Source organism: Mirounga angustirostris, unplaced genomic scaffold (genome assembly GCF_029215605.1).
Source record: "Mirounga angustirostris isolate CCGP_5_RB_7025 unplaced genomic scaffold, mMirAng1.0.hap1 SCAF_2, whole genome shotgun sequence".
Lineage (NCBI taxonomy): Eukaryota > Metazoa > Chordata > Mammalia > Carnivora > Phocidae > Mirounga > Mirounga angustirostris.
The window spans coordinates 101,843,366-101,867,054 of NW_026991710.1; the positions used below are offsets into that span (position 1 = coordinate 101,843,366).

Here is a 23,689-nt window from a genome sequence, read left to right on the forward strand (position 1 = left end):
TTAATTTTAAAAGAATACGTATAAAGAGCAAGAACACTGGCAGGGAATTCACCAAGAAATGTTGGTGGCTATCTCCAGAAACATAAGTGGTGCCACCCTTCATTTTCTATTTTTTTCTTTTTGGGATATTTTTCCAAATTTAGTAGATGCATGTATTCTTGTAAAAAAAAATTTTTTTTTAAAAACATGTGAAGTAGACTTTGATCCTAGGTCCTGAAGGCAGCTGAAATTAATCCATGTAACAGCTATTTGCATTGCTAGCAAATTCTGTTCATATAGAAAATATGATATGAAATATGGCTGATAAGTGACTATTCACTCAGTCCTTTGTTTTGCTGGTATGTGGATCACTCTTGAATCTGAAACTGATCCTACTTATGACTGCATTCCAATTCTTAGCATTGGTTCTTCTTTGAAGAAGAGAAGAGGACACTGTTTCCGCCAGCTCTCAGCACTGTTCTTGCACTAGTCTCACTACTGCACAGTTTAAATTTTGGGAAAATCAGAAAAGAACATTTCCTCTTTCTCATGGTCCTTTGCCTGGGGGTTAGAGGATAAAGGGAATACAGAGGAAAGAAATAGCGCCATTTTATTTTTGCTCTGCCTCGGGAAAGCATAATTGGGAAGAAATTTACATGTGGGACTCTGTGACATCTGTGGCTTTTGCCCTGCTGCTGTCTGTAACTCTGCTCCTCAGTGCAAAGCTGAGGGGATATCAAATGCTTTTCAAAGATCTTCCGGCCATAAATTTCTGTATTTTGGACTGACTGGCTCTAATACAGACTTCATGTATGAGAATGACTGATACTTTCTTTTTTGTTTGTTTGTTTTTTAGGATTTATTTATTTATTTATTTGAGAGGGAGAATGAGAGAGAGCACATGAGAGGGGGGAGGGTCAGAGGGAGAAGCAGACTCCCTGCCGAGCAGGGAGCCCGATGCGGGACTCGATCCAGGGACTCCAGGATCATGACCTGAGCCGAAGGCAGTTGCTTTAACCAACTGAGCCACCCAGGCGCCCTGACTGATACTTTCTGAAGTTTTAGTTTAATTTCATTTTTATTATTAAATCGTCTGTAAAATGACCAAAAAGTGCTGTGTGTGTTTGTTTTTTTTACCTTCATTCAGTTTAAATGGTCTGGTAATACTGCTGTAATACGGGCTTCATAAGTTTACTTTGCTGTGCCCTTTTATGTTGTTTTTATTTCCTTATAATTCAGATTTTACTCTTGAACATTTACTCTGTTAGGTGTTGCACCCAATCTTCCTACAATACCCTCAGCCTCAGATTTCAACACCGTCTTATCTAGTGACCAGAATACTTTGGATGGAACACATTCTCAGCATAGCACTAGTCAGGATGATGTGGCAGGTGTAGAAGAAGCCAACCAAGGGTTTCCTGCTGTGCAGCTTGCTGATGCACAGGTGAGCCAGTCTGTTTTCCGTAATTATAGTAACCCCTCATTAGGTAATTCTTAGCAGCTGGAACCATCCAGTCATATGCACCTTGGAATTCTAGTGAAAATCTTTTTTGTGTGCTTGTCTGTCTAAAGTCTTCATGCAAAAATGGAAGAGCCTTTTAAAAGTACCTGGGTTAGTTACAAATGCTAATTTAGCATCTATAGGTATGCATTAAACAGAAGAGTGGTATATAATTAGTTGTCTCATATAATAGCATTTTTGTTATGTGGAGATATAGATTGGCTAAATAACATAACTAGAAATTAGAAGACTGTGTTAAGTACTATGTTAAGACTTTACTGAGTGAGCAGTTGGGAAGCCCTGAAGACTTTAGAGCAGAGGAATTAAGTGACTAGAACTGTACATGTAGAAATATTATATGGGTAGCAATGTGTTAAATGGATTGAAGTAGAGACACTATAGGTGAAAAGATGAGTTACTGAAGTAGTTCACGTAAGTGGTAAATGAGGCTTTTAACTTAGGTGGTTGTGGCTTTGATAAGGTAAAGGCAAAATAATGTGAAGGTTTTATTCAATTGATCAAATATAAGAGTGGAGAGCAAAATCCTTTGAAATGTATATTTTAGTCCGAATCATCACAAGGCAAGTGGGTGAGTGGGACCATGGGTATTAAGAGGTGTTATTTTTTCAGGATGAGAGAGACTCCAGCATAGTTACATACTGAGGAGGAATTAGGAAGGTCCTGATCAGAAAAAGAAAAAAGAGGGTAAACTGATAGAGTAAGATTCAGAGAGGGATGAGGACTGTTGGAATTTAGAGTCACTCAGAGATGTTTTAGACATAAAAAATTACTTTTTTCCTCTGAGAAACTAAGAAGGCAATAAGGATAGTTCACAATTATACAGGTTAAGTTTGCAAATTGGTAGCTTCAATTTTCTCCTAATGTAGAAAGTAATTTATGTTAAGAAATGTGTCAGGCACTTTTAAATTTTCTTGAGATTTACTTCTCCAATGTACTGGAGTAGTTTTTAGGGACTTCATTTTTTTGTTAAAGGAGAGTGGGAAAATAAATAACCTTTTTGTTGTTGTTTTGGCCTATAGAATACATTAATTGTATTTATTAGCATTCTATACATATTTGTAGAAATAATTATATTGTTTTACATGTAAGATTCTAAAATCCACCAGAAACATGAATATTAAATAATACAGTAAAAAACTCTGTAAGGTGATTTAGATATGTGTACAGGTTGGCGTGAATATGAAAGAGAGCTTACCACAGACTCCCTAAAAGGATTGCCAAATAGTGCTGAGGGCCTAGTTAAGAGTTTAGGTTAGTGTTGGGGTACCAATGAATGCAGTTATATCATTTCCTTTCATTGTTCCTAGCAGCTCAGCTATAGGAATATAAGAGGATTGATCCAAAGCAGATGTAGCAAGAAAAATGAGGTGATAGATATAAACAGTCTAGGAAGTTGCTGAAATGGAGTTTAAGCCAAGATTATGGGAGGAAAAAGAAGTCACATAACTTTGGAACTGAAGTGTTGGTTGAGTTATCTGCATGGTCAAAGAAGTCATTCAGAAGTCATTCAGGATGGTAAATTGGGATTGAAAAGAAAAAGAGGAAAGTAAGTCAGGAATCAAAGTTTAGTTAGGAGGATTAACAAGGTGGGGGATAAATAAATGACAAACATTAGAAAAGATGGAGGATGGTTTGAACCTTGAAGAGGGAAGAATTTTTCCTTTAGAATAAAAGAGTAAAATCCAAAAAAGAATATCCCAAGCAAGTATATAAAGGAGAGGGAATTTCTCCCTAAGGTTCCAATCTAGTGTACAATTGTTGGAATTCTCTGTTCTAGGCCATTAGACCTTCACAAGAGTAGCCTGTCTTCCTAAGCACAAACAAATGAGATGATCTAGAGATAATTGAACATGTAGACTTAGGTCTTAATACATAAATGGCACTTGTCCATTTTAATAGTATCATTTAACTTTCAGGTAAAGATTACCAAGGGAGATGTACAGGGAAAGGGTTACAAGAGGGCCATGGGAAGTACTGGATAACACCTATATTTTGGATATGGAAGGAGGAAAAGGAACCATGCAGCAAAAAAAGCAGAGTGGTTATAGTGATCAACTATTGAACACATGTAGTTGCTTCTGTTTGGGTTAGCTCTTCATGACTACAGAATCAGTTAACAAGAGATTTAACCAGAATGATATATTTCCATAAGCTTGTATGATACTTTAAAGGAACTTTTTTTTTTTTTTTTCAGAAAATAAATGTTAAATGACTGTAACAACCAAATGATACCATTTAAAAAGAGGTCAGATGTTCATAATATTACATATGAAATGTTTTTATATTAACATAGGAAGTTGATAAACTATTCTAATATACCAGATTTTTATGGAAACATAGTATATATTCATGCCTTTTTAAAGAGCAAGAAGTAGAATGATTTAAATTAGTTCACAATTTTATTTTCCTTGTCCTTTCAGACACTCAGGCAAGATAGAGAAATCTTTGTCCTTGTGATTAATTTGAAGATGAGTGGCATATAATATGTGCTGAAAAGTACTGTTAAGTTTTTTTTATTATGTTATGTTAATCACCATACATTACATCATTAGTTTTTGATGTAGTGTTCCATGATTCATTGTTTGCATATAACACCCAGTGCTCCATGCAGTACGTGCCCTCTTTAATACCCATTGCCAGGCTAACCCATCCCCCCACCCCCCTCCCCTCTAGAACCCTCAGTTTGTTTCTCAGAGTCCATAGTCTCTCATGGTTTGTCCCCCTCCAATTCCCCCCCTTTATTTTTCCCTTCCTACTATCTTCTTTTTTTTTTAAACATATAATGTATTATTTGTTTCAGAGGTACAGGTCTGTGATTCAACAGTCTTACACAATTCACAGCGCTCACCATAGCACATACCCTCCCCAATGTCTATCACCCAGCCACCCCATCCCTCCCACCCCCTACCACTCCAGCAACCCTCAGTTTGTTTCCTGACATTAAGAATTCCTCATATCAGTGAGATCATATGATACATGTCTTTCTCTGATTGACTTATTTCGCTGAGCATAATACCCTCCAGTTCCATCCATGTCGTTGCAAATGGCAAGATTTCATTCCTTTTGATGGCTGCATAATGTTCTATATGTATATATACCACACCTTCTTTATCCATTCATCTGTCAATGGGCATCTTGGCTCTTTCCATAGTTTGGCTATTGTGGACATTGCTGCTATAAACGTCAGGGTGCACGTACCCCTTCAGATCACTACATTTGTATCTTTGGGGTAAATACCCAATAGTGCAATTGCTGGGTCATAGGGCAGTTCTGTTTTCAACTTTTTGAGGAAGCTCCATACTGTTTTCCAGAGTGGCTGCACCAGCTTGCATTCCCACCAACAGTGTAGGAGGGTTCCCCTTTCTCCGCATCCCCGCCAACATCTGTCGTTTCCTGACTTGTTAATTTTAGCCATTCTGACTGGTGTGAGGTGATATCTCATTGAGGTTTTGATTTGGATTTCCCTGATGCTGAGCGATGTTGAGCACTTTTTCATGTGTCTATTGGCCATTTGGATGTCATCCTTGGAAAAATGTCTGTTCATGTTTTCTGCCCATTTCTTGATTGGATCATTTGTTCTTTGGGTGTTGAGTTTGATAAGTTCTTTATAGATTTTTGGATACTAGCCCTTTATCTGATATGTCATTTGCAAATATCTTCTTCTAAGTTTTAAGTAAAATTAGAGTTATATTTATTACACAAGTCCTTTTCTTTTCTTTCTTTTTTTTTTTTTTTGTCACACTACAGTATTGACATATGTATTGAGGTAGGGTAAGAAAAAAGCCACAGTAAATGATGAATTATAAGTTAAGCTAATTAATGAACATGTTATGTCTTTTAGGTTGTTTTCAGACCTCTTCTCAGTCATACAGGGATTCAGTCACAGGATGCAGTGCCACTCTGCTACCGAATGTACTTTGGAGAACACCTTTCATTTTCAGGAACTTTGGACTGCCTTAGAGCAGATATTGTGGATTCGGACACAGCCAAAGAGAGAAAAGGCAAAAGAGCAAGAAGGTGTCTTGTGTTATTGTTCTTTTTGTGTAAAATGTTGTACACAGGTTATAGTATCTTTTTTTAACTTTGTTTTCCTCTAATGCTAATGAAAGTAATTTTAATATCTTAATGAGAAGGTAACTTCCATTTATCAAAAATAACCTCATTTTAATAACCTGTGGATTTTCTAGGTGATGAGGTCTATGCTGAGACTTCGTTTTGTGCCATGTTAGCATGTGTATGTGGGTCAGCCAAAGTACATTTATTGTGTATATCCTCAGAATTTGTTTACTGTTTCTGTAGCTGAATTTTTATTATCTTATGCATTGTAATTTTATATATTTTACTTAGAATTATTCCTAACTGCCTTTCTGAGTCGACTTGCATTATTTCCTATTAGAAACAGGTAGAAGTCATATTGAGAGTATGGCCATGAGAAACAAATACACAGGAATGCTAAATGTTGCATGGTGAAAGTTAAGAACCATCTTTTACTGTCATTATTATCAGGGATAGTTCTTTAGTTTCTTTATTGCTTGAATAGGAAATATTATGCCCACTAATAATATTTGATTAATCCTTTTGTGAACATTAAATTTTACTTTGCATGGGTCTTGCTGATGTGATGTAGATAGGAATAGTAGAATATGGATATAGATGGCAATTATGACAAGAGGTTTTTGCAACATTCTTCATTTCATCCAATTTAGGTTCTTGCAAGGTGGTAGATTAAAAGTAAAATGCACATGTATCACACATTTAAGTGAAGTATGTTTTCCATTTGAAATATACTATTTAAAAATTTAAATAATTTGACAATCAGTTCAAACATTTTTACAGCAATTATTAATAGAAAAATATAGCTTTCTTAAATTTTGTTTCAGGTCTCGATATCTGAGGATTTTCTAATGACACAGGAACATGGACATCGCATTGTCTTTTCTATTAAATATAAGACAGTAACTGCTTTTCGTAGTGTTATACCATAACAATGACTGGCCAGCTGAAGCACCACAAAGTGACCTTAATGATTATCAAGATTAGTGGGGAAAATTACCTTTGTTTTGTGACCTGGAAAAAATGTTTGTTAGAACATTAAACACTCTATTACTGCTTATTATAAATGTGTAGGGAAATGAAAAATACAATAAAACTAATACTTAGTACATTATAATTTAAAACATTAGAAACACTGAGAATTAAACTTACTTCAATTCTAAAAATCTCACCAAAGGATAGTTTGAAAAGCCCTTGCCATCTTATCATCATATAACTTACAATACAGAAAGAGCATCTCTTCTGTACCTTTACATAATGCTATACTCCATTGTAAGTATTGATGAGTTTCCAACACTTTTTCCTTTGCACTTTTAATGTCATGAAATACTATCACGAGTTCCTTTTACTATGAAATTTTTTGCCAGCATCACTTCCTCTGGGATATTGTCATCCTTTTAACTTTGGCTATACAGTGCCCACGCCAGCTCTTTATCTGTCTGGCTACTTTTGTCTTAACTGACTGCTTCATTATATACCAATGTTTTTTTTCCCCTTTTACTTGAATCTCCTCTCTTTAAGACTTTCTTGTTTCCCTTATATGTTTTTAATTCTTGTTTTCGCAGTTGTGGATTATTTTAATTTCTTTTGAGTCTTCTCTCTCCTGTCCATTCCACTTCTCAAAATCTAGTCTTTCCTTCTCTGACAACACGCTTAGCATTGATTGTAGTCTTACTATGAGCTCTTAGATTTTCATGGATTATACTCCATAGTGGGGTTTTTCTTAAAACAATATTCATTAAAGAATTATTATTCTCTATAAAATCTTTAAGTTAAATTGAGAACATGAAAGCAACTTCTGTTTCTTTTTTCTATTAGGAAAATTTGACCTATGTGACTACATATTCGTATTGTACATGGAAGAAGAAGGAAAAAAATACCTTTTTTTACAATTTTGGGCCCCAAGGTTTATTGTTATTGGTAGCTGGTTTACAGAAATTGGAGACAGTTTTGGCTTTTAAATGTTAAAATTGACTATAATATTCCTACATGAAAATTTTCAGATAAGCAGAAAGATTTGCCCAAATAATTTTCATAGCTTTTTTTGTGTGTATTTTTCATTTTTTTGTTTCCACTTGTCTTCCATCCCACTTTCATCTTGGCAAAGTAAGCCAGTAGGGTTTCATTTCAAATAGCAAATGAATTTTATATATAAATGCAATGAGATTAAATATATAAACAATATATTTAACAGAGGGGGAGAGGATGGTTAAGGGAGGTACCTAATTGACCTATAATTGACTTTAAATTCCATTACCATTGGCGTATACCACCATATTGGCAAGAAAAAATGTTTTATTACTTCACTGAGATAATTAACAGAAATCTGATTTTAACTAGTCAGTTATGGAATAAGATCAAGAGGGAAGATTTAAGGCCTAGTTTCCAACATATAAAAGGTTGGCCTCATGAGAAAGCATATTCTACTTGATCTCTTGCTTAAAATTATTTAAATTGTTTATAACATGTTTCACCTTGTAGGTTTTTTGCTAATAAACTAATAAAGATTGTGCAGCTCTGGGAAAAAGGAAATAAAATCTTGTCATTTTTTTCTTTTTTCTTCATTTTTAGGCAAGGTCATGTGAATCTTCCTCCACTTGAATTCAAACCAGCATTAATGTTGGAAACCTTTAGCATCAGTGCTGTTGTAATGGAAAAGTCAGTGTGCACCCCTCAGAACTCTACCAGTGCTCTTTCTTTTCATGATCTCAACAAACGGTATTATAATACCTTCCACTGTAACTTTACTATTTCTTGTCAGTCAATAAGCCAGCATGTAGATATGGCTTTGGTTCGTCTTATTCATCAGTTTAGTACGATGATAGATGACATCAAAGCAACTCAAACTGACATTAAACTTAGCAGATATACAGCTGGATCGGCTTCCCCAACACCTACCTTCAAAACCAGAAAACATCGGGATTTTCGCTCATCTGACTTCAGCCGCAGTTCTAGAGGAAGTCTGAATGGTGGCAATAGGGTAAACAATGCAAAGAACAAACGGACCAACAATGAAAATAACAAAAAGGAATCTCGAAACAAAAATTCATTAGGAAGATCTGAAAGAAGAACTTCAAAAGTGTCTAGGAAAGGTTCAAAAGATGTGGTGGACCATATGACTATTCATATGGATGACTCTGATTCAATTACAGTGTCAGAACAAAGTGAGCCTTCGGCTGAGTGCTGGCAGAATATGTATAAATTACTTAACTTCTATTCACTTATCTCTGATCCAACAGGAATATTGGAAAAATCTTCAGAAACATTTGGACCAGCAGGTAATGGATATCTTTATATTTGAAAAATTTCTTTTTAGAACAGCAGTAAAACTAAAACAGACTGGTTGTTGATCATGTTTTCTTAATGTTATAAGTAGATAAATGAAATGCCAAGAAAATTGCCAGTCACCCATGGAGAGAAAATAGTAATGGCAGTCAGATAATCTGCCACCCCATTTCCTGTCCTTCCATACACAGTATGGTCTTAAAGATTCAGACATACTACTTTCAAATATCTGACTGTGTTATTTATTGTCAGTATGATCATGGGAAAATGTTGAAAAATTTTAAAAATAATTTTGGTGAGGAAGAGGGCTGGTTTGGAATATGAAGAAAGGTAAGATGGTGTTTGGAGTGTCCTTCACTTTCACATTTTCCTATCTAAATCCATATGTTTTGTTTCCTTATAAAGGAGTTCGGAGCCCTACAGAGCCAACATGTAAAGTTGTGTTTGAGAATGAACAAGACAGTAATAGTTTGACTAAGACACAGAGGAAACGTAGCTTGGTGACTTCTGAACCTCAGCATGTTACTCTGATAGTGTTTGGGATTGGTATGGTGAACCGCACACACCTGGAGGCTGACATTGGGGGGCTAACAATGGAATCAGAACTGAAGAGGATCCACGGCAGCTTTACACTTAAGGAAAAAATGAAAGGTAGGGTGACGTTCTAACACTGTAGTGCTGCTTTTCTGAAAAAAAGCCAATGCCATGTCTCTAAAATTCCTACTTGGCAGTTTTTCTTCAAAAAATGAACTTTTCCATTTATATGGATGAAGAGTGCCACTTTATATAGTTTCTTTTCCTATTTTTTTAGTTTTCCAACTTTTCTGCACCAAGTATTACTTCTGAGATTTAAAATGCTTTTAGGCTATTTAATGCATGAATGGCATATTAAACTGTATATTTGGCATTATTCCAACTTTGACATATAATATGTACATATATATGAATACGCAGAAATAAAAAAAATTTTAAGTAGTTCCAAAATAATTTAAATTTTATTATAAATAAAACTTAAATTATCTTTTGTCAATGAATGTATTATGGATAAAATGCAACTTTAATACAAAGTACAATTAATTTATTTCCAGATTTCATATAATTCTTTTTTCTTACATTTAAGATGTTTTACATCAAAAGATGACTGAAACGTGTGCCACTGCTCATATTGGTGGGGTTAATATTGTGCTGCTTGAAGGGATTACACCAAATATACAGTAAGTGTTGTTTTCTTCAAGTTGTTTATTACAGTTTTATAGGAAACTTAAAATTCATTGGATGAATCCCATACATGCTGAGTTTTGAGGTGTGTATACATTATGTTACCAGATACTATAGTTCCTATGTCATTAAGAATGTCACCAAATGAAATGTTTTCAGAAAAATAATTTTTTCCCTTTTTACAGTTGGTTTACTACCCCCACCCCACCCAAAAAAGCTGACTCCAAGTACACTATAAGTTTGTATAACAAGAAAAAATGATTATAATGCAAACTTCAGTTAAACATACAACATGCAAAAAGTTTACATAATTCAAATAGTTAAAATTTTAGTCAAAGAATACAGACTGTCTCTTGATTTTATGCTAAGTAATCATTACTCAAATTCATGCTGGCTTTTAAAATTGTATCTTGCCATTTTTCATTTAAAGAATTTAACAATAAAGCCTGTGAGACTCTTGTAATAATATAGGTAAACTTTTTATAGTGAGTATACCATAGCATATCACTTTTCTTTTGATTCTTTGCTCTTAACCTTTTCTTTATAAGTTCTACTCTTAGATCTATTCTGAATTGTTCTGATAATGATTACCTTTCAATATAGGCAGATCATTAACCTATTATCAGTATATTTAACCATTGACTTTGTTCATATGCTTGGGAGTATATATCTTAATTCCTAACTTCCTTTTACTGGAGCAGCTTTATGTTGTAACTACAAAATATGCTTTGATAATTTAGGTCAGATTTTGAGAATTTGCTGTTTCTTAATATAACTAGTTAATGTTCTGTCATCTTATAGTGAATCTGTCATACTAAATACTGACTAAATAGAGGATTTTGTTCAGCTTCGTAAATATTAAGTGTTAATCATATATTGACTAGTAACAGTTCTATTCATATTTTAAACATGGGTGATGTGATAACTGTCTTGGAGAACATTTCCTTGAAATGGTTGGTTAAGTCTTACTGGGGTATTTTAGACCTGTAAACCTAGAGCCAAAGAGTATATTTCATTATAGATGCCTATTTGGTCCAGATTGCATTTCCTAAGTCTGGAAAGACCAGGAAATTATAGTAGTTATGACAGACAAGATCTTTTCTGATCATTCAGTGTGGGAGAAGGGCGATTATGATGTAGTAATTGCAATCTTAACAAGGACCTACTGTGAACCAGGAGCCTCTCATAGATTATTTTATTTAATCCTAATCTGAATCCCGTAAACTGGGGTGGTTTTATCCCACTTTACAGAATAATAAACTGAGATTCAGAAAGATAAAAGCTGTGCCTAAAATACTTAAAACCCTACAGTCAGAATTGTTGTCTGAATCTGTGCTTCTGCCAAATGTCACTACAGACCTTCAGTTCCATGGTTCCTTTGCTGGTTCTAAATTGAAAGTACCACGGCTACTTTAATTTATGCAGCAAGTAAAACAAATTTCTCTAGTTGTCTCAGGTGTCATTTACTCTATCCTCTTGAACCTTTTATCTCTATAATCTGTTATCTCTTAAGGGCTTCAAATAGTTTCCAGACTTGTAAAACAGTATTTATAAAACAGATTTTTAGAAAGTATTATATAGTTATATTTCTTGCCTTTGGGAAAAAAAAAACAACAAAGATCCCTTAACTTTTTTTTTTTGAAAAATAAAAGTTATTAATTATTCACTGCCAAACTGTACTAGTGTTAAGACGTTCTGGATTTAGTCTTTGGTTTTTCATTTCTGATTTCAGTTAAAAGGAAATGAAACTAAAAAAAAATAGTTGAAAAGTTTCTTTGAGGGAAAATTTTAAAAGTGGGAAATAAGAAAAGCATTCCAGATGATTGGTCATGCTGTAACTAATTTATGTATGAATGTTTATTTGCTTCCTTTTTGTTTTCCTGCTTTCTCTTGAATCTTCATCTGTAGACTGGAGGATTTTCCTACATCTCCTACAAGCACAGCCAAACAAGAGTTTCTGTATGTCATATTATCTTTTTTCCCCATGGGCTTTGTGATTAATATAGTATTGAATAGTTTTAAAGAAATATTTCAATTATCTGCATGGCTGTGAATGTATGTAGTTGTTATTTTGTAGCTTTAATGTAGATCCTTTTATAGATTAAAGCTTACTGACATTCAAGGAACACACAGAGGTAAGGTGTACTTTTTGGTAATTCACACTTTGTTTTGTTGTTGAAAGATTTTAACACTGTAGTTATGTGTTGCTTGTGCTTTTTTAAGACACCTCACTGTTAAAATTTATATTATCATAAATCCTTCTTAAGGTTTGATGTGATAATAGAAACTAAAAAGTTTCACTTGCATATGAGTTTTTACTAATTGCAAAAATAATTATTAAAACATTAATATATGAAAATTTTGACACATCTCAACTTTATAATTTTGTTTTTTAGATGAAAGTTAAAAAAAATAAGATGAGGAGAGTTTACTACTCTGTTGACAGATTTTATATATGCTTTAGTAAAAGTGCTTTTATATTTTGAGTGGCTTGATTTGACCCAGTTATATCTGATATTTTGTGGTAGTGAGCTGTACTGAATGCTATTAATTTAAGTATTTGTTACATGAGTCTTACATGGGGGTGGAGATAGAGTAGAGATAATGAAGCCCCAGAGTAAATCCTCAAATTATTCACTCAGCCTATTGGATAGAAAAGGATGGGGCCTGCATTTACTTCCTGGACTCAAGAAGTAGAAGAAGCTGCGGAAAAAGTACTTGCCTCATTAGGCAGGTGGTCATTGTAGCTGATCACAGTGGATCTGTCAGAACCTTGTGAGGGTAGACTAACACTGCCAATGAATTCTTTAACAAGATTGTTTGGTCACTTGCCATGAACTTTTATATATATATATGAGGCATGCCTAAGGTGCTACCTGTTGTTATAGTCTTCTCTTCAGAGAGATTTTGACCAGTTCTTTCTTGTGTAAAAGTGTTACATATACTACATTACTGTAGGAGCTAGATTAAGTGACAACTCTTCAAGAATTAAAATTATGAATAGATAACTCACCTAGCAGCTTGTAAACTATTTAATTCTTCATTGTGGGTCTCCTTATGTCTTTTACACGCACAGTTTGACAGGAGTTAATGTTAATCAGACATCCTCTATAGTTTCTGGCTCGGTTTGATCAAGATAGGTCTATCATGTTATCCAGCTCAAAAGAACACCACTCACATTGTAGTGGTAGGCATCGTTTACACAGACTACAGTGTGAATGGAGCCCTCTGGTGCTGGACAGCACAGAGCACCTGAAGTCCTTAACATCAGAATTTTCACTGGAAATATCATAGTAGGATCCATAATAGGAGAGCAATCAGCCCATTAGCTTTCCATTCTTACTTTTGCCATATACCTGAAATTCCAGTGTTGTATACGTGCTTATATAATCGAAAGTAATATTTAAGCAGACTTCTATACATTATAAAGGAAAAAACAGCGAGATAGATATAGAATTTTACTGTCATGATAAGAAGACAGACTTCTTTGTATGTTTAGTTTCATTCAGTAGATGGATGCTGTTCACAAGTAAAAAATCATTTGCATTTTAGCACCATCTGAGTGTTCTGGCTTATGTTGAAATTGAATTTAAAGTGAAATCTCATTGATGATAAAAGTAGCTTTATTTATTATAATATTTAAGAAAAGATTCCAAATTCAGTAACTAGTCAGTATCCCAGAATCTACTCTCATGCTGGCTAGACCAATTTCATAGATTACCTTTTTCCCTAGTCTGTGATAGTCTCTGAAAATAGTTGCCTTTGTAGAAGAAAGCCACATTGTTCTCCAGTAATCATGTTTTAATTTTATATAATACGTGGATTTCATTGTCTGTAAATAATCAACACCTCTGATAGAGCCATTGTTATGCTTCTCAAGGCTTATTTTAATAGAAGCTAAATATGATAAATTGTTTAGATCCTCGAGACTGTAAATAAATTCTCAGCAAATCCTCTACAACCTAAGTAGAGATAAATCTATGTCAACCGACCTGTAGTTAATATGAAGTTTGCATTTTTTATGTTGTTTTGCTAAATCTATTTATTGTCCAGAATCCTTTGCCCATTTGAAAGATAATATTTACGTTTGAAGCTATCCTTTTACTAACTGGGCCTTTAATGGTGCAGTTCATTGACGTGAACCTTTCCATTCTATACGTCAAAACTGCTTCATCATGACTTCTACATACATGACTTATCACATGTTATCGTGGAATTCCACAGCTCTAGTGTTGGGAGTCATTCCTCTGCTGTACTTCTTTCTGCTCATTAATTTCACAAAATTCAGTGAGTGCTGCCATGCTCAAAGTACTGTTGCAGGCATTGTAAGAGAAAACAAGAAATCAAGAAAGATAATATCTCTGCTTTGTGTCTGTATCAGTAAAGCTTACTAATTTTTAACTAAGTAGTAGTTACTTATTATGAATTAGACTTCTGTCATTTCTTTGACGCTTGTTGAAAATTTTAAAAAATGGAAAATATAAGTTAAATTCCTTCTTACCTGTTAATTTCTTCCAACATGTTAGATAATTGATGAATTCCTTTGATTAGACTCTAAGAAGTATAGTGAGTATTTTATTCTATATTCAGCATCTATACTTTCTTAGTGGTTACACATATCCCTAAAATAAATTGGGGGCAAAATGAGGAGTTCTGAATGGAGGAAAAGTAAAAATGGAACTTTGTGTGTTGTACACATGTAATATGTCCATGTTCATTCTTTTACTTGTGAGCACATACATGTTTTCTTCCATAAACTCTATTAAAGATACAGAATGATTTTCAGTGCAATGTAAAATAAATATATTTCAATGTTTTTATAAAATATTTCCTCAATATATGATTTAAATGCCTGCAAAATCTTAAGTCATTTTGTTCATTGAATGATTTAAAAGCATTGTCTTATTCTTAAAGTACTTTTTCAACATTTCTCTTTATTTGGCTATATTTTAATGGTCCTCCTTCTTTATTGATAGAACTGTAGTGAAATGTAGTATTGCCAAGTCACAAGCCCTCTACAGTGCCCAGAGAGGGTTGAAGACTAACAATGCTGCCGTGTTCAAAGTAGGAGCTATCAGCATCAACATTCCCCAGCACCCTGCCACCTTACATAGCATGATGGTTCGGAGTTCCCACCAACTATCTAAGCAGATCTCAGATCTTATCAGACAGCCTTCTACAGCGTAAGTTATTTTTTCAAGTTCTATGGTTCTGTGTAATACTTTAAATTGGTCTTTGATGTGTTAACTATAGTTGGGAGGAAGACAGACGGTTTCATCCAAATATTGACATTATGAACTATGGTGCAGGTGGAAAGTATGTTTGTGGGAGAATCATATTGGGTATAAAGTACTTTGTCACAAATGCAATTGTCAGTGTTCTCTATTGCATCAATAAAGCTTAAGAGATCCCAGAGAGGGACTCCTGGGTGGCTCAGATGGTTAAGCATCTGCCTTCAGCTCAGGTCATGATCTCCAGGTCCTGGGATCGAGCCCCACTTGGGCTCCCTGCTCAGCAGGGAGTCTGCTTCTCCCTCTCCCTCTGACTCTCCCCCTGCTTGTTCGCTCTCTCCCTCTTTCTCTCCCTCTCAAATGAATAGATAAAATCTTAAAAAAAAAAAAAAAAAAGAGAGAGAGATCCCAGAGATTTGTGGGCATAGTAAGAGGTACTAAAAAAAAGCAAATTAACAAATTCTAGGACTGTATCAATTCTTATTTACTTTAAACTCATTGAAATTTATGACTGCATGAGTTTAAAAATTACAGTGGCCAATTATATCCCATGCATGGTTTTGTGTTGTCCTATGAAATTGTTGTACATGGTTCAAGGCAGGATATGATCATGCCACATAAATATTTTAAAGGGAAGAAAACTGGACCTTTGTACATTGATTTCTATTCCCTGTGTTTATAGCCCCTTTTCATGGGTCTGAATTGTTAAGATTTATTCCTGGTCCTTAAAGCTATATAACTAATGAATAATGAATAAAAATATGGTAAGTAAAAGGTAAAAAAATTGCCTTATTATAATCCTTTTGCTTAATCTGTAAGGTAGAAAAACATTAGTGTGTCTTTTTACAGTGTGCTAAAGCAGTGATATTTCTAATTGTTCTATATATATCTTTAATTCTGACATAATATTCATGTCTGGTTGAGTAAGTAGTAATAATTTAAATATGTTTCTCCTGTCAGTGGAGTAGGGCATCCAAAATGTGTACGTAAGACTTAGTTTAAAGATATGCTAAGGAACTTTCCCTTATTACAATGTATTGGCAGCAGAATGTTAAAAAAAAATCAGACTCTTGTCAGAGCAAGTTAAAATCATGGTTTTCTAGCTATGCTTCCTCATCTGCAAAGCAGATAATCATAGCTACTCAAAGGTTTTTGTGAGATAAATGAAAAAATGATATAAAACACACAGAGCACTAAGAATATTACCTGGCACATACTAAGCACTCAAATTATTATTGTTATTGTTGGTGGTGGTGTTATTAATAGTGGTAATGACAGTAGTGGTAACAGTAGTAATATTACCATCAGTAATAGAGTGCACAATGCTTAAGTCATAGAATTAGGAATCAGACAAACATGAGTCTTAACTCTAGTTTCACATTAAGGATATGAATGGCCTTGACAGTATAACATTCGTTTGTATTGTTATTACTTCTTGTTTAATTTCTAGATCATTTTTCTGTGGCTGTTTTTAGGAAGTCTTAAGGGGGTCTGGTATTGAAAACCTCTGTTTACAGTTAATTTTTGCTATTTTTCATTGAGAATTCTAATAATTTTGTACAATAAAATGGTAGTTGTTCTAGTTGTATCTTTTTAAAGTGATTTTTTTTGCTTTATAGCCCACAGCCCATGAAAGAAGATATTGCAACGCCCCTACCTTCTGAAAAAACTCCAACAAGTGTTAATCAAACTCCTATTGAAACAAATGAATTTCCTCAGCTACCTGAAGGTTTAGAAAAGAAGCCTATTGTTCTCAAATTCAGTGCCATGTTAGATGGTATAGCCATTGGAGCAGCACTTTTACCATCTCTGAAAGCAGAATACAAAATGGGAAGAATGAGAAGTCATGGAATGACAGGTAACATTGAGTTTTGAATTCGGTCTCTTTAAATTTATGATTGGTTTGAGAAATTAGTAATATTTTGATGAAAAAGTACATTTGGTTTTGGAGATATTATATGAAAATTTAAATAATTTTAATTAGAGCACTCTTCAATTTCATTAATGATGTCCTTCAGTCAGGTAAAAAAATACCAGTTACACCTTCCTTGAATGACCAGCAGGGACCCGCTTTTATTTGAACTCTTCAGAGCTATTCAACTATTGAGGCCATTTCTGATCAAGCTTAAGTTAAATAAGTTTCCACATCTGTTAGTTTCTTTTTAGTCTGAATAACTTGGTTTATTTTCTCATTGAGTGAATTTAGCGCAAATCAGAGGTTATTTGGCTTCTTCAAAATAGCTACTTCTATAAGGTATTGTGATCCTTATATACTCTCTCCAAAAATTTTTTGCTGCTGTATTTTTATTCTGCAACTTATCATATCTACAAAAGTGTGTAAATTATATACACACAGTTTCAAGAATAATAAAGAACTGTAACCTTACCAACCCATTGCACAAACTAAGAATGAAAACATTACTAGTACTGTGAAGGCTCCTTCAATGAATATTATCACTACCAGATTTTCTTCATGACTGCTCATGGAATAACCACTAACATGAATTTTGTGTTACCCATTCCTTTGCTTTTCTTTATAGTTTTACCACATATGTATATACTCAAAATGGCTTATGTTTTGAACTTTATTTGTATGGACTTCCACTAAAATGTATTTTTTAATTGGAAGATTTTTTGCTGTACATTTTGTTTGAGATTCATCTGTTCATTCATGTATCTGCGGTTCATTCATTTTTCACTGAAACCTAATAGTCCAGTATGTGATTATATTACAGTTTACCTACTCTACTATTGATGGACCTTTGGCTCATTTTATATTTTGCTTTTACAATTGTTCTCACACACATCTCTTGGTACATGTGCACGAGTTCCTCAAGGATATTTACTTAGGAGTGGTACAGCTAGACTGTAGGGTAAATACACCTTCAGTTTTATTAGAAAGTACAAAACTGGGGTGCCTGGGTGACTCAGTTGGTTAAGCGACTGCCTTTGGCTCAGGTCATGATCCTGGAGTCTCAGGACTGAGTCCCTCATCAGGCTCCCTGCTCAGCAGGGAGTGTGCTTCTCCCTCTGACCCTCCCCCCTCTCATGCTCTCTCTCTCTATCTCATTCTCTCTCTCAAATAAATAAAATCTTTAAAAAAAAAAAGTACAAAACTGTTTTCCAAAGTACTTGTGTTCACCAGTATTTACTGTCCTTCCAGTATTAAATGAGAGTTCCCATTATTCCACATCCTTGTCAACATTTGGTATATTCTGACTTTTAAATTTTTGCTTTGTCTGGTAAATGTGGAATGGTAGCTCATTGTGGTGTTAATTTGTATTTCTGTAATTAAGCTGATTTTTTTTGTTATTAAGATATCCTTATATGTTTTCTTATATGAAGTGCCTCTTAATAATTATTGTTTTTGCCCATTTTACCATTGAATCATTTGTATTTTTTTTGTTCACAGGAATTCTTTATATGTTTTATATGTTAAACTTTTAATATTTTAAGTTTAACATACATTGTCATTTCATTAGAGGCTTATTTCACTTGTTGTCTTTTGACCAACAAATATTCTTAGTTTTAAAGTAATTGAATTTACCAGTATTTTCTTGTATGATGTGTATTTTTATATCTTAAATCCTTATCTTCCCAGGATATGAAGCTATTCTCTTATGTTTTCTGTTAAATGTTTTTAAATTTTGCTTTTTAAGTTCTTAATCTATATGGAATTATTTTTTTCTTTAATTTGGTGTGGATTTGTCTAATCAGTTACTGCAGCATCAATTATTGACTGATCTGTCCTTTTTTTCAATTGATACATAGTCCATTATTGTCATCTCTTAAGTGCTGATATATGTGGGGTCTGTTTCAGAGTTCTTTATTATGCTTCATTGGCCTGTTTGCACCATTATTGGTGACCTGTTTGCACCACCTATTTACAGTCTCATATTGCTACCTGACATTTCCTTTTTAAGGATTTATCTTGGTTATTTTTAATTACTTGCTCCTTCATATACGTTTTAGAAATCAGTTTCTCAAGTTCTCTGAAAAAGCCTATTTCGATTCTTTTTTTTTTACCTTTATATTATTTTATTATTACTTATTTTTTTCTTATGTTATGTTAGTCACCATACATAACATTAGTTTTTGATGTAGTGTTCCATGATTCATTGTTTGCGTATGACACCCAGTGCTCCGTTCAAGAGGGCACGTACTGAATGGAGCCTATTTCGATTCTTGTAAGAATTTAATTAAATCTGTAGATTTACTTGGGGAAAATTGACAATATTTTTTTGTGTTTTTGTTTTTATTTTTTTAAAAAAGATTTTATTTATTTACTTGACAGACAACACAAGCAGGGGGAGTGGCAGGCAGAAGGAGAGGGAGAAACAGGCTCCCTGCTGAGCAGGGAGCCCAATGTGGGGCTTGATCCCAGGACCCTAAGATCATGACCTGAGACAAAGTCAGACGCTTAACCAACTGAGCCACCCAGGCAGAGAATGGACAATATTGATTAATACCGAGAATTGATGCAGTATTTAACCCTTCTATTCTTGAACATGTTCTTCTTTGTCTCTTTAGGTCTTCAGTGTTTTTCTGCAAAGTTTAAAATTTTTCAACCAAAGATTTTTGTGCTTCTGTTACAAAATATATTTATTTGCATAGATTCCTAGGTAACTTGTGTTATTGTTATTGTTGTTTAGTTACTATGAGTGGGATATTTTGTAAAATGGCATTTTCTAAACTGGCGGTGAGATATACAAATGCGCTTGATTCTTTTATGTTAATTTTATACTCAGCACCATAGTAAACTTTTTTTTATTGCCAATAAGATTCTTTGGAGTTTCCTAGGTAGATACTTATACCATGTGTAAATGATACTTTTGTTTCTTCCTTTCCAGTCTTTAAGAATTTGTATTTCTTTTTCTTATTGTGCTTCTGCTACAATGTTCAGAAAAGGGTATTGTGGACATCCTTGTCTTACTCTTATTTCTTAAGGGAATCAATATTTCATCAATGAATGTGATATTTGCTGTAAGGTTTTCCTAGATTCCCTTTATCAGGTTAAGAAAATTGATTTCTATTCCTAGTGTGCTAAGAGTTTCTATGAAGAAAAATTGGTCAATAGTATCAGATGCTTTTTTCTACGTTTATTGAAATTAAAATGTTTTTTCTCCTTTATACCATTAACATAAGTTGTATTACCAATTTAAAAATGTGCATACATTGGCATATATAAATATGTACACACATGTATTTATATATATTTACATGTATGTCTTTATTCCTACTCCTAGCATTTTAACTTTTCTTTATACAGAGGGATTTTTCTGAACATCTAGGTCTTTCTGTTGCTAGAAAGAGAAGCACTATGAAGGGAGCTTCCAGATTTGGCAGAGTCAGAAGTATTAGGGCCTTCAGATATTGGCCTGACAATAAATTAGACTCATCTTGGTCATTTATTCAGGGCATCCATGAAATGTAAGACTCAACAGAGACAGTAAGTCAAAAGCCAAATAGGCAATTGGAACTAGGAAGAAATGAATATTTAGGAGCAAAGTAAATGTACTATCAAATATCAAATTAGTTCTTCTTGAAATGAAGGAGAGGGACAAAAATAGTAAAAGAATGGCTATACTAGTGATAAGGGATGACCTGAGGCCTAGGATTACTTCAATCTTGATGTTTTTATTTGGTAATGCTGGTGGTAGTAGTAGAAATTTTAATTTCTGTGGTAGCCCCCCACCCTTTGCATCCTGCAAGTGATGGTCACTGAATCTGCCTGGTTGGAGTTAGTAAGAGAAAATCAGAGCAGTCATGATCCGTCTGGCCATTCATAGTTGCATGCAACGTTGGTGAAAGAGCTTTTTTCTGTTTATGCCTAACTCATTCCAATTATAAACATCATTGTATAGTTAGTGAATAGTAAATGTAACATACAGGAGTGATCTTTTACTAGTATTTTGAAAAAAGAGAATTATTTCTGGCACAATTGAGAACACTAGGAATATTTATTAAATCATAATATGTATGTAGGCAAAATAGGCTATTTAATGATGTTTGAGTGGAGAGAATTGGTAACGTATGGTGTAAGACTTGGTTGGTTGGAAAGGAGCGCATATGTATATACAATGGGCAATGATAGATCTTGATTTTAACAGGGTTTCTTCTACTCCTTAATGCCTTCATAAACAGCTGGAGAAATATGGCTCGAATAACAGTATAGGTTGTACATTTATAATTATTTGAACAACTGCATGCCAAATTGTTGATTTAAGTGTTTAGAACCAACAGTAGTTTTAGTAAACTAAAACTCATACCAAGTCCCAATTTGGTATATGGTCCTGTTAATAATTATTGTTAAGGTAAAAAATACATGTGTTTGCATAATTTTATACCTGATGAATGTTTTCAATGAGTACAATGATTTGACAGTTTTCACTATTTCCTTCCATACTGAATCAGGATCAGGAGGCTAGTTGTTAGGTGCTAACTTCTCTGTTAATAAAGCAGAATGAATGTGAATATGGATTAGAATTTTTTTTTTACACTTAATTTCTCTTGTTATAACTCTTCTGTGATAAGGGCAGTTTCTTTCTGTTCTACTTTCTATGAAATAAAGAACATTTGTAGGTGTTTCTCTGGTACCTAGTCAGCTTAATAAATAATACTTGCTGGCTTAATAATACTGACTGATTCTTTATAGTACTCATAAATATATATATAAGGATTTATTTTATTTGGGATATGTATGCATTTTTTTAGAAACCAATTTTTTGAACAAAGGAGTGAATGAGCACCTGAACAAACAAACAGTAACTTTTCGTATTTCTTACAGGTGCACAGACCAGGTTTACATTTGAGCTGCCAAATCACAGATTACGTTTTACTTCGAAAGTTTCTGCCACAGATATGTCAACCATTCCTCCTTCTGCCAGTCTCAACCTTCCTCCTGTTACTATGTCAGGGAAATATATAATGGAAGAACATGATAGTTATTCAGATCAGGTGTGGAGTATTGATGAACTACCTTCTAAACAAGGGTACTATTTACAGGGAAATTATCTACGTTGTGTGGCAGAAGTAAGTCTACTTTTTAATTTTCTTATGCTTTGTCATTTAGAAGTCTTTAAGCTTTAGGTGTACCAAACTTTTAAGACAAATCATTATATCATTTATTCTCACAGAATTTTATACCAAATTTGGGGTGTATGTATGTACACATGTGTGTATATATCTGTCTCTCTATAGTTTCATGTAAATATGCTTTTTTTATTAGTCATGTTTGAATTTGTATTTCGTATATTAGATTTCATATCCATCTCTTGAATACTTTATGGTTCATTTGACTATAAAAAAACTAATAGCATTTATATGCATTGACTTGTATAATACTTAAATCAATCCTAAGAGGCAGATATATTTGTTCTCATTTTGCAAGTGAAAAAACTGAGCTTTCAGGAGGTTACATGATTCATCAGGAATACATAATTATTAACAATCTTTTTTTCATAATTATTAACAATCTACAGGTCATACAAATAAAATAATTACAGTTAAATTCAGACTAATTTCTTTACTAAGGGAAGTTGAAAACCAGCATACCTGATTCCATCATTTTTTCACTTTATATTGGTACAACTGTCATAAGTTTAAAAACCTTCCCATACATATTTTTTACTTGATTTGTGGTAAGCAGGTCATCTGTTATTATATTAATTTAATACAGTAGAAAATTGAAGCTGAGAGAAATTAAATGACTTTCCCTAAATCTTTCCACTATCAAATGAGCAATGTAGGATTCATACACAGGGCTGTCTCTCAGCTTGCTTTATCAGTTTTTCAGAAACAATTGCAACTTTATCAAAAAGCAGTTTTCTTTTTTTTAAATTTTATTTTATTATGTTAGTCACCATACATTACATCATTAGTTTTTGATGGTAGTGATCCATGATCCATTGATTGCATATAACACCCAGTGCTCCATTCAATACTTGCCCCCCCTTAATACCCATCACCGGGCTAACCCATCCCTCTACCCCCGCACCCCTCTCAGACCCTCAGTTTTTTTCTCAGAGTCCATAGTCTTTCATGGTTCGTCTCTCCCTCCGATTTCCCCCCCTTCATTTTTCCCTTCCTACTATCTTCTTTTTTTTTTTTTTAACATATAATGTATTATTTGTTTCAGAGGTACAGGTCTGTGATTCATCAGTCTTACACAATTCACAGTGCTCACCATAGCATATATCCTCCCCAATGTCCATCACCCAGCACCCCCCATCCCTCCCACCCCCAACCACTCCAGCAACCCTCAGTTTGTTTCCTGAGATTAAGAGTCTCTTATGGTTTGTCTCCCTCTCTGGTTTCATCTTGTTTCATTTTTTACTCCCTTCCCCTATGATCCTCTGTCTTGTTTCTCAAATTCTTCATATCAGTGAGATCATATGATATT

The 23,689-nt window shown here is 33.9% G+C and overlaps 1 protein-coding gene across 6 annotated transcripts in view; it reads left to right on the top strand.

Moving 5' to 3' along the window:
- Positions 1-23,689, top strand: part of BLTP1 (bridge-like lipid transfer protein family member 1) — a 205,881-nt gene that overhangs the window by 111,926 nt on the left and 70,266 nt on the right. For 5 of the 6 annotated variants that reach the window (XM_064585020.1, XM_064585015.1, XM_064585019.1 and 2 more), the window contains exons 45-53: positions 1,248-1,423; positions 5,343-5,518; positions 8,126-8,832; positions 9,245-9,490; positions 9,960-10,053; positions 11,966-12,016; positions 15,034-15,240; positions 16,908-17,146; positions 22,076-22,320. In XM_064585020.1, coding sequence (XP_064441090.1) covers positions 1,248-1,423; positions 5,343-5,518; positions 8,126-8,832; positions 9,245-9,490; positions 9,960-10,053; positions 11,966-12,016; positions 15,034-15,240; positions 16,908-17,146; positions 22,076-22,320 — 2,141 coding nt within the window. The remainder of the gene's footprint in view (positions 1-1,247; positions 1,424-5,342; positions 5,519-8,125; positions 8,833-9,244; positions 9,491-9,959; positions 10,054-11,965; positions 12,017-15,033; positions 15,241-16,907; positions 17,147-22,075; positions 22,321-23,689) is intronic. The other variant, XM_064585017.1, reaches the window with a different exon arrangement.